Source organism: Alosa alosa, chromosome 9 (assembly GCF_017589495.1).
Source record: "Alosa alosa isolate M-15738 ecotype Scorff River chromosome 9, AALO_Geno_1.1, whole genome shotgun sequence".
Classification (NCBI taxonomy): Eukaryota; Metazoa; Chordata; class Actinopteri; order Clupeiformes; family Clupeidae; genus Alosa; species Alosa alosa.
The window spans coordinates 33,661,527-33,672,581 of NC_063197.1; the positions used below are offsets into that span (position 1 = coordinate 33,661,527).

At 48.6% G+C, this 11,055-nt stretch overlaps 1 protein-coding gene across 1 annotated transcript in view; it reads left to right on the forward strand.

The window, feature by feature from the left end:
- Window positions 1–787: 787 nt before the first annotated feature.
- rfx2 (regulatory factor X, 2 (influences HLA class II expression)) overlaps window positions 788–11,055 on the forward strand; it is a 30,235-nt gene continuing 19,967 nt past the window's right edge. Inside the window, exons 1-4 of the mRNA XM_048252929.1 lie at window positions 788–900; window positions 2,932–3,031; window positions 3,188–3,277; window positions 8,946–9,025. Coding sequence (XP_048108886.1) covers window positions 788–900; window positions 2,932–3,031; window positions 3,188–3,277; window positions 8,946–9,025 — 383 coding nt within the window. The remainder of the gene's footprint in view (window positions 901–2,931; window positions 3,032–3,187; window positions 3,278–8,945; window positions 9,026–11,055) is intronic.

An 11,055-nucleotide genomic window follows, 5' to 3' on the forward strand; every position in this document is an offset into this window, starting at 1 on the left:
CGTGGGTTGTGTGTCCCTGCCAGGCAGCCCTTTGCTGATAATGAGCAGAGTGCTTCTAGATGTTTGCAGACACGTGCTAATTTTGCATCCCCTCCGCCAAATACAAGAGGTGGTGATGAGAGAGTGGGGTTGGCCAACCCAAATGCCTGCAGGCCATGCAGACCTAGTGGTGACTCTATTACTATGAGGAGCATTGCAAACTGCTTTAAACATGTTGTGCATCAAGTCATTGTGTAGCATTTCGAGTTCCAACTCCTGCTGTCTTACCCAACCGCCATCTTGACCAATAGTGCTCTGAGCCGTAGGCGGCGGCCACGCCCTATTAGTCGGCTTTTCCTAGTACTGGATGTTGTGAGGCGTAGCTGTGATTTTGCAACGTCTGAGCCGACTGATGTCGGCTCAGACGTTTTTGTTTTCCTTTCCTTGCCTTTGTGACGTTTGTATTTGTGATGGGCCTACGCTAGATAGATGCCTTGTGATTTAGCAAATGGGTGTTGTCTGAAGTTGCGGTCATCACAAAACACGTTTGCTCTCTGATCTTTACCACCACAAGGATATTGGTTATGATTTATTTTCTCTTTTACAATTTAAAGGTTAAAGATTTGGGACCTTCAAGCTTCAGTAGATGCTCATTCTGCCCCCTGGTTTGAGGGTCCATAATCATGTGAATGTCCCATGTGGTGCAGCCTTAGATGGGTTTTACCGTGTGTGTGTGTGTGTGTGTTCTGCACTGTATGAAAGCCAGACCAGGGCCGTGTGTGTGTGCCGCTGTGGTGTAGCAGGAGGCATGGTGTTCCAGCGAGAGCAGCTCATTAGCCCAGAGAGACAGGTGGACAGCTCTGGCCTCCTCACCTCCCCTCCTGGGCGGGGGCTGGAACTGGACCGCGCAGGAAGTGTCTTGTCCGTGTCTGGCGTCCCATTAAGCCTCGTTTGTTGTGCCTGGGGATGGTGCTGGACTACACAATGTTTCCTTCACACCCCCCTCTCTCACTTTTGTCCTCTGTTCTCAAGCGTCTTTTCCTCCCTCTCTCCTCTCTTCTTCCACTCTTTCCTCTTCTCTCTCATCCCCCTTTCCCCCTCCTCTCCTCTCGCCCTCTCCTCTCTTATGTCCTCCTGCTTTCTCCCATCATGGGTTCTCCTCTCTCCTCCCCTCATGTGCTCCTCTCCTCTAGGGCTGGGATAAACGTTTATTTTTTAAACGATTAATCTAACGATTCATTTTTTCAGTCTGATTCGATTTGATTCGCGATTATCTCCCCATTAATTGACTAATAGCAATTTATACATTGATTTACATATCTGAATGGAAAAAACATGAATTCCTTAACATTGCAATATATGTTTATTGCTCTTAAAATTCCAAAATAAAAGACTATACAAGTGCAAAGTAATGCATTCTTAGTCAGAGGTAGCCTTCAATAAAGTTCAATAGTGTATAGGTCTAATTGAGTGCCCGTCACTTTAAGACGTTCGTGAGGGAACCCTTGCCATTGTAACACTAACGCAGTTAAAAGGCTGCTGTTGTGTGGATGCAATTCATAACGTAGTTAGTTCAAATAACGGTTTGTACTTCTCCTTGGGACAAGCACTTTTGAGTCTTGGAAAACACTTTTCCATTTGCATCGGGATTTTGCAAACATTCAGTGTCGGAGTCAATAAAATGAGCCCTGCATGAGTAACGAAATTGACAAGCAGCTGTAATGCTAAACTCAACATCCAAACAGTATTTTAACGTTAGCTTTGAGATACTGCTTGATTGCATAGCTTAACTAAGTTTAGTCTCCTCAATGTACTATGTTGTGATGAGACCTTAGCAGAGTTAACTTGACTGCAGCAGTTTTGAACAAATTTGCACAGCATGGTCATGATGCTAAGCGGATTTAATAGCAATTTAGCCACTCGTGTTCTATGCAATGCTTCTATGTGGCAACAATCCTTCAACAATCGTGAATATTTTGTGTTAAATGCACATGCAGAGGGGCAGCGGGCTCGTTACGAGAGAGAGCGGGCGGGGCAGGGAAAGGCTGCGTGCGTAAAAAGTGCAGCTCAATGAAACATAGAACATCAATGTGTGATGGCCGATTTTGATTTCGTGGCACCCCACCACAGATTAGTCAACGTATGGGGAAACACTGAAGGTGTAAAATTCAAAATATTTGGCAGCATGCGTTTTGGGTCTGACAAATCGACGCGCATATTTTGCGTCGACGTATGTTTTGCGTCGACGTTCATCGATTACGTCGCCGCGTTGTCCCAGCCCTACTCTCCTACCCTCATGTGCTCCTCTCCTCTCCGGCTCCTCTGCTTGCCTCCCGGTCTCTTGTGCTCCCCTCTGCCACATGCTGTAAAGTTCCTGCCGGAGCTTAAAAAAGAAAAGGGGGGCTGGGAGGGAGGGGGTGGTTGTCATGGATCCCTCACCATAGCAACCGACAAACGTTTACAAAGCACTGTGGAATTTCCTCCTATCAGCTGGATTATTGCAGCCCCTGGAGGACAGCCCTCGCTGGAAACAAACGCTGGAGATCATCAGCACCCCACATCCCCCCCCCCCCCCCCCCCCCCCCCGCAGCCCCCCCCACTGCTCTGTTTTTAGGGGTGTGTGCTGACTGATCTGGAGATGTAAAAAGCCTCTTTATTTCCCCCTCTCCTTGCCTTCCTCATATCCTGTGGCTCTGCTACGCAGGTCTCGGTGTCTTTGTGTGAGTTTGTGTTGCTTTTTAATCTTGATCAGACTGTTTAGCTAAAGGGTACTCTCAACATCACATGTATGTACACAAGATGTTTTTTATTTCCGTGGTGAAGGCTTGCGAACACACACAAGTGGTCTGATGTGGTAGTTTGCACGCATGCTGGACTAAGTTAGCCTACAGATTAAATTGAACAATCTGGAATGTTTATGCAAAAATTATCAAAAGTTTGCTGTGTATGCAGAGTCTCGAGGGGAGGGTCTGACTGCAACGACGCGGTGGCTCTGGCGACTGCCACCTCTGCCCAGGCCCCAGTGGTGCAGCCCGTTCCTGCCTCGCAACAGGTGCGCACACAAAGTGACAAAACACACACACACACCCATCTTAAACAAGTGCTGGAGAAAAGATACAGTGCACAGTGAAGAGTTCACAAGTTAATGTGTGTGTGTGTGTGTGTGTGTGTGTGTGTGTGTGTGTGTGTGTGTGTGATATCCCTGCAGCGAGTGCTGGTTCAGGCTACAGGATCATCTCAGAAGAGTCCTCAGGTGCAGCAGCTCTCAGTTCCCAGGGTACAGCAGGTGTCACAGCACGCTGCAACTGCGCACACAGCATACTTGCACTGATATACGCACTTGCAGTAATGCACACTCCAGCAGAGCATGAGCGGTGCAGTGTGTCACAGCCCTCGTCAGGCGAGCATGAGCGGTGCAGTGTGTCACAGCCCTCGTCAGGCGAGCATGAGCGGTGCAGTGTGTCACAGCCCTCGTCAGGCGAGCATGAGCGGTGCAGTGTGTCACAGCCCTCGTCAGGCGAGCATGAGCGGTGCAGTGTGTCACAGCCCTCGTCAGGCGAGCATGAGCGGTGCAGTGTGTCACAGCCCTCGTCAGGCGAGCATGAGCGGTGCAGTGTGTCACAGCCCTCGTCAGGCGAGCATGAGCGGTGCAGTGTGTCACAGCCCTCGTCAGGCGAGCATGAGCGGTGCAGTGTGTCACAGCCCTCGTCAGGCGAGCATGAGCGGTGCAGTGTGTCACAGCCCTCGTCAGGCGAGCATGAGCGGTGCAGTGTGTCACAGCCCTCGTCAGGCGAGCATGAGCGGTGCAGTGTGTCACAGCCCTCGTCAGGCGAGCATGAGCGGTGCAGTGTGTCACAGCCCTCGTCAGGCGAGCATGAGCGGTGCAGTGTGTCACAGCCCTCGTCAGGCGAGCATGAGCGGTGCAGTGTGTCACAGCCCTCGTCAGGCGAGCATGAGCGGTGCAGTGTGTCACAGCCCTCGTCAGGCGAGCATGAGCGGTGCAGTGTGTCACAGCCCTCGTCAGGCGAGCATGAGCGGTGCAGTGTGTCACAGCCCTCGTCAGGCGAGCATGAGCGGTGCAGTGTGTCACAGCCCTCGTCAGGCGAGCATGAGCGGTGCAGTGTGTCACAGCCCTCGTCAGGCGAGCATGAGCGGTGCAGTGTGTCACAGCCCTCGTCAGGCGAGCATGAGCGGTGCAGTGTGTCACAGCCCTCGTCAGGCGAGCATGAGCGGTGCAGTGTGTCACAGCCCTCGTCAGGCGAGCATGAGCGGTGCAGTGTGTCACAGCCCTCGTCAGGCGAGCATGAGCGGTGCAGTGTGTCACAGCCCTCGTCAGGCGAGCATGAGCGGTGCAGTGTGTCACAGCCCTCGTCAGGCGAGCATGAGCGGTGCAGTGTGTCACAGCCCTCGTCAGGCGAGCATGAGCGGTGCAGTGTGTCACAGCCCTCGTCAGGCGAGCATGAGCGGTGCAGTGTGTCACAGCCCTCGTCAGGCGAGCATGAGCGGTGCAGTGTGTCACAGCCCTCGTCAGGCGAGCATGAGCGGTGCAGTGTGTCACAGCCCTCGTCAGGCGAGCATGAGCGGTGCAGTGTGTCACAGCCCTCGTCAGGCGAGCATGAGCGGTGCAGTGTGTCACAGCCCTCGTCAGGCGAGCATGAGCGGTGCAGTGTGTCACAGCCCTCGTCAGGCGAGCATGAGCGGTGCAGTGTGTCACAGCCCTCGTCAGGCGAGCATGAGCGGTGCAGTGTGTCACAGCCCTCGTCAGGCGAGCATGAGCGGTGCAGTGTGTCACAGCCCTCGTCAGGCGAGCATGAGCGGTGCAGTGTGTCACAGCCCTCGTCAGGCGAGCATGAGCGGTGCAGTGTGTCACAGCCCTCGTCAGGCGAGCATGAGCGGTGCAGTGTGTCACAGCCCTCGTCAGGCGAGCATGAGCGGTGCAGTGTGTCACAGCCCTCGTCAGGCGAGCATGAGCGGTGCAGTGTGTCACAGCCCTCGTCAGGCGAGCATGAGCGGTGCAGTGTGTCACAGCCCTCGTCAGGCGAGCATGAGCGGTGCAGTGTGTCACAGCCCTCGTCAGGCGAGCATGAGCGGTGCAGTGTGTCACAGCCCTCGTCAGACGAGCATGAGCCGGTGCAGTGTGTCGCAGCCCTCGTCAGACGAGCATGAGCCGGTGCAGTGTGTCACAGCCCTCGTCAGACGAGCATGAGCCGGTGCAGTGTGTCACAGCCCTCGTCAGGCGAGCATGAGCGGTGCAGTGTGTCACAGCCCTCGTCAGGCGAGCATGAGCGGTGCAGTGTGTCACAGCCCTCGTCAGACGAGCATGAGCCGGTGCAGTGTGTCGCAGCCCTCGTCAGACGAGCATGAGCGCATCCCACAAGAATTCTCAGTCAGCGACGCTATTGACACAAGCTCCCCTGCAGCTCGTTAAGTCACTGGCCGCCAGGGCGCGAGGGACTCCTCGCCACACCGCGTAGTGTGTCACAGCCCCGTCAGACGAGCATGAGCTGGTGCAGTGTGGGTCACAGCCCTCGTCAGGACAGCATGAGCGGTGCAGTGTGTCGCAGCCCTCGTCAGACGAGCATGAGCCGGTGCAGTGTGTCACAGCCCTCGTCAGACGAGCATGAGCCGGTGCAGTGTGTCACAGCCCTCGTCAGACGAGCATGAGCTGGGGAAATGAAGTGAGCTGTGTGCGCTGTGCTTTGGCGTTTGGTGCTCTTTCAGTTTAGTCCGTCTCTGAGACCGAGACGCAAAAACATTAATGTCAGCTGCAGCTGCCCACAAACACTTAGGCGTCCATGTGCCTTCCATGTGCCTTCCATGTGCCAAGGTGGAGGAGAAAGGGAGCAAGAGGAGAAGGGAGGAGGAAGAGGAGAAGGGAGGAGAAGGGAGGAGGAAGAGGAGAAGGAGGAGAAGGAGGAGGAAGAGGAGAAGGAGGAAGAGGGAGGAAGAGGAGAAGGGAGGAAGAGGAGAAGGGAGGAAGAGGAGAGAGGAGAAGGCAGCGCGGAGGCAGAGCTGCACACGCTGGCTCTCGTCTGGCTCTGTCTGTATAGAAAGGTTTGCAGCAGATGTTGACGCTATGCCTGGATCTCCATACCGTTACTCCCTAACCACACACACACACACACACACACACGTGTTCAGGAGCACAGGTCAGAGAGGCTGCTTTGTGCAAGTGTCCTTTCATTGTCTATACGGAAGAGCAACAGGATGCAACAGGCGTGCCATTTCACGGTCTATTCCAGAATGCAAATCATATGAGAACCACCACAGTTAGAGCTCCGTATGAATGAAGCAGAGTTTTGGAACCACCACAGTTTGAGCTCCATATGAATGAAGCAGAGTTTTGGAACCACCAGAATTAGAGCTCCGTATGAATGAAGCAGAGTTTTGGAACCACCAGAATTAGAGCTCCGTATGAATGAAGCATGTAGTGAGTATGTATGAATGAAGCAGAGTTTTGGAACCACCAGAATTAGAGCTCCGTATGAATGAAGCATGTAGTGAGTATGTATGAATGAAGCAGAGTTTGGAACCACCAAATTAGAGGCTCCATTATGAATATGTAGTGAATGTATGAATGAAGCATGTAGTGAGTATGTATGAATGAAGCATGTAGTGAGTATGTATGAATGAAGCAGAGTTTTGGAACCACCAGAATTAGAGCTCCGTATGAATGAAGCATGTAGTGAGTATGTATGAATGAAGCATGTAGTGAGTATGTATGAATGAAGCAGAGTTTTGGAACCAGTAGGAAAGGAAGAGAGCGGAACTAGGATGGCCGCTTGCTCAAAAACAGATTCCGCCCAGACTGATCTGCTCTGGAGTCAGATGTGGCTACAGACTGAAACCAGCCAAGATAAATATTAGTGCTGTCAGTTAAACGCGTTATTAACGGCGTTAACGTAAACCTATTTTAACGGCGTACATTTTTTTAACGCGAGATTAACGTTCTTTTTGGTTAAACAAACTTTGTAGTTTTTTCACATGCTGTTGCAACAACTAGTAACGTTAGAACAACTACAACACCACACTGGATTTAGCTAGACCGGAAACTAAACAATACGCACTGGCCGAATGGAATGGAACATTATATGTGCTGCATTACCGCCCCCTTTTAGGAAAAGATGACTGATATAATGGAAACCTATGCTGCATCAAAGTGGGGAGCGAAAAGGGCTTATACTTACTAAATCTTGAAAAAAAAAAAAAGTGAATAAAAGGCACAAAATAAGGTTGGTGTAAGAGTTATCTGTGTGTTTATGGGATTAATGTGACTATGTTCCTATGGTTTGCTCTTTCTAGTTTACAGGAGTGTCACCGAATGTCGATGAGCACAGTCAAACTGCCAGTGGCTGACTATAACTAAGTTCAGCAAGCTTAACTTTACATGTCATAACATAAACATGTCGTAACTAAACATAAGTCACACATTCATTCTATCACTTGTAATATGAACGTAGCCTATTTCCTACAACTACAGTAGATGAGATAATTAGCTATGTTATACTGAAGTTCCACAGTTAGCTAGCTAGCAAGCTAACCGTTTTGCATGGGATATTATGGTAAGTGTACATGCTAAATTTGTTCTCAACATGGGGTATTGCAAACGAATTAGGTTGGTAATGTACATAGTTTCGACATGAGTAAGTTACATAAACATAATTCTTCATAGCTGCCGTGTTAGTAAAATGATTGAATGTCCTGTGAATTAAAAATAGATGTAACGTCAACGTGTGATTACTAGCTGTGTATCGATGATATAATGTTAACTTGTTTTCCTCTAAAATGGGGCGTGATGCAGATTAAATGTATCTTTATGATGATCGCCGCTTAGTAGGCTACGTAAAGGCATGCTGCACACACTTGTTTGGGCTTACGAGCCGGCCAAAGAGTAGTAGCCTAGGCTGACTCATTAAATGTGTGCCGCCAAAGATTCTTTCACAGTCACTTGTTCTATTTGGTCGACGCTGCTCCATAAAATCCATTGTTCATCCAGTGTTTGCCTGTTAAAAACTCCGGCGCTGATGTGTGTGGCAAGTGACCGTGCACCATAGACTGTAGGCCTATAAAATGGCAATGCACTCATGTTGAAATCTTCCTTATTTTCAACTGAACTTAAAGATAATGAATATAGTATGAATATAATATTTTCTGTTTGTTATGCCCTTTATAATGTGTGTAGGCCTACATTTTGTGCACACACTTCTTCGGTAGCATTCATATCAGCTACATTTCTGAAGAATATATTGTGTTGCCTCAGGTCTGCTGCACATCTTTTGAAATTTGATTTGAAATAATCAAATAGACCTACGTCTTAAAGTTCAGTTAATAAAGTAACTTGCTTTGCTTTCATTTGAATCCCAATCAAGATACACAATAATTGCTTTATTGTTAATATGGACTCCTGGAAAGTTCAGAAATGCAAAATAATAGAATTTTAACCATATGATAAAATATGTGATTAATCGTGATTAACTATAGGAATTCAGCGATTAATCGGGATTACATTTTTTACAGCACTAATAAATATACATTATGCAAAAAGTCACCTTACTCAAAAAACAAGATGCAGTAAGGCACCGAGTTCCTTATGAGCCATGTTCCTTACGGAACTGAGTTCCTTACGGCATTGATGTTCCCAGTTCTCTTCAGTTCTTCTGTTCCCTTCATTGGGCCCTCAGCATTAATCAGGTAGTTCTTAACTCGCACACGTCTGATTATGCAAGTAAGATGTTTCAGTGTGAGCTGTCGCTCGGGCATCATATCTCACCTCCATCTTCAGGTGTTTGGCAGGTTGTGGAAGTGAGCTCCGCTGCAAGGAAATGGAAAAGAAAGAACAGGTTCCCCCTAAACCTCCGAGGGCCATGCACACACTACCAGGCAGCTGCCACTGCAGGCTGCTCCTTATGGTGCTTGTGTTGTCTGTGCTGCTTTCTGACTGTGTGTGTGTGTGTGTGTGTGTGTAGGTTCAGCAGGTCCAGCATGTGTACCCATCCCAGGTCCAGTACGTGGAGAGTGGGGAGGCGGTCTACACCAACGGAACCATGTAAGTTCCAGGCTTCTCTCAGGCCTTTACTCCCTTACGTTCATCTCAGCTGTCCTGCGCAGGCCTTCTCTCAGACAGAACCGGGCTGGAATGGATCCAGGTCTGACACGGCTCTGATCTGGCATCACCTCTCAGTTCTGAACTAAGTCGTTTGAAATTGCTCATGCAAAGCCATCAGCATTATTGCTATTTAATGTGGTTATTCTAAGTCACATTTCATCAGATATATTTCGCTCATTTAAATAGTCGTTAAAGTTAATTAATCTGCCTATTGTGGTGATTTATAATTTGAGTAGGAGGGAAGCAGATTGGTTTGCACAATGAAGCACTGCCACTTTTATGACCTCATTTCATGGCAGGCGATGCAGAGAATCACATTTTTCTGTATTGGGTATCATGAATCATATTACCTTAAAAAAGAAGTATAATGTTTGAAAAAAAAACAAAAAAAACCCATTTCATTCATTGGTCTGTGTCTTAAATAAAATTCTTGCTTTGTAAGCCTATGCAAAAGGGCATCAGTCTTTTACAATTATTTTGAAGCGACAGAATCTGTACTGTTTAAAGTTTAAGTGTTCTGTGACATTTCCTCCCTGATGTCTCTGCTAGTGGCAAGAGGTATGAGCTACTCTGGGCGTGTAGGAAGGCTGTCTGTGCTCTGGGTGTGTAGGAAGGCTGTCTGTGCTGTCTGCACTGGGTGTGTAGGAAGGCTGTCTGTGCTGTCTGTGCTCTGGGTGTGTAGGAAGGCTGTCTGTGCTCTGGGCGTGTAGGAAGGCTGTCTATGCTGTCTGTGCTCTGGGTGTGTAGGAAGGCTGTCTGTGCTCTGGGCGTGTAGGAAGGCTGTCTGTGCTGTCTGTGCTCTGGGCGTGTAAGAAGGCTGTCTATGCTGTCTGTGCTCTGGGTGTGTAGGAAGGCTGTCTGTGCTCTGGGTGTGTAGGAAGGCTGTGCTCTGGGCGTGTAGTAGGGATGTCCCGATCCAGCTTTTTGCACTTCCGATCCGATACCGATATTGTAGCTTTTAGCATCGACCGATACCGGCCGATCCAAGCATGTATTAAAGATTAAAGATATTTACTTATTTTGTTGTTATACTCATGTTGAAAAGGGTTTTACTCTTAAGAACAACTAGCCAACTTAATTAGGTTAGTTTGAATAATCCACAGTGGTTGGTAATGAGAAGCTGACCTGTTTATTCTTAACAGGGTTAAATAAACACAAAATAATAAAGTCAATTAACCACACAAACCGAATTGGCATCAGTGCTCTGCTCTTGAACAACAAGAGTGTAAACCAAGGCTTAAAAAGCCATCAGTGCAAACAATATTGTAAACTGTATAAAAAACAAAACACACAGAAAAGCTGAGTAGAAAATAAATAGTCAATTAACCACACAAACTGAATTGGCATCAGTGCTCTGCTCAAGAGTGTAAACCAAGGCTTAAAAAAGCCATCAGTGTAAACAATATTGTAAACAATCTAAAATTATATATAAAAGCAACACACACAAAACCTGAGTAGAAAATAGTCAAATTACCACACACACACTGAATTGGCTATAACAACCCAAATAACTGTCACGCCTTCTACAGTATTGCTATCTCCTCCACACTTTACTGCTCCATCTCCATACTTTTCAATTTCTACTGTTTGCCCTGGCTTTGGGGGAAAAGCTGAAAAAAACTGGAATGGATTACCTACATCGGTGCGCTGGAAAACACGGACCAGAGTTTTGAAAACAAACTGGATCGGGAGTCCGGATCGGGATTTTCCCGTGCAGGCCGATCCCACATTTTTTGCTAATATCGGCGGCCGATCCGATTCAAATATCGGATCGGGACATCCCTAGCGTGTAGGAAGGCTGTCTGTGCTCTGGGCGTGTAGGAAGGCTGTCTGTGCTCTGGGTGTGTAGGAAGGTTGTCTGTGCTGTCTGTGCTCTGGGTGTGGAAGGCTGTCTGTGCTGTGCTCTGGGCGTGTAGGAAGGCTGTCTGTGCTGTCTGTGCTGGGCTGTGGGAAGGCTGTCTGTGCTCTTG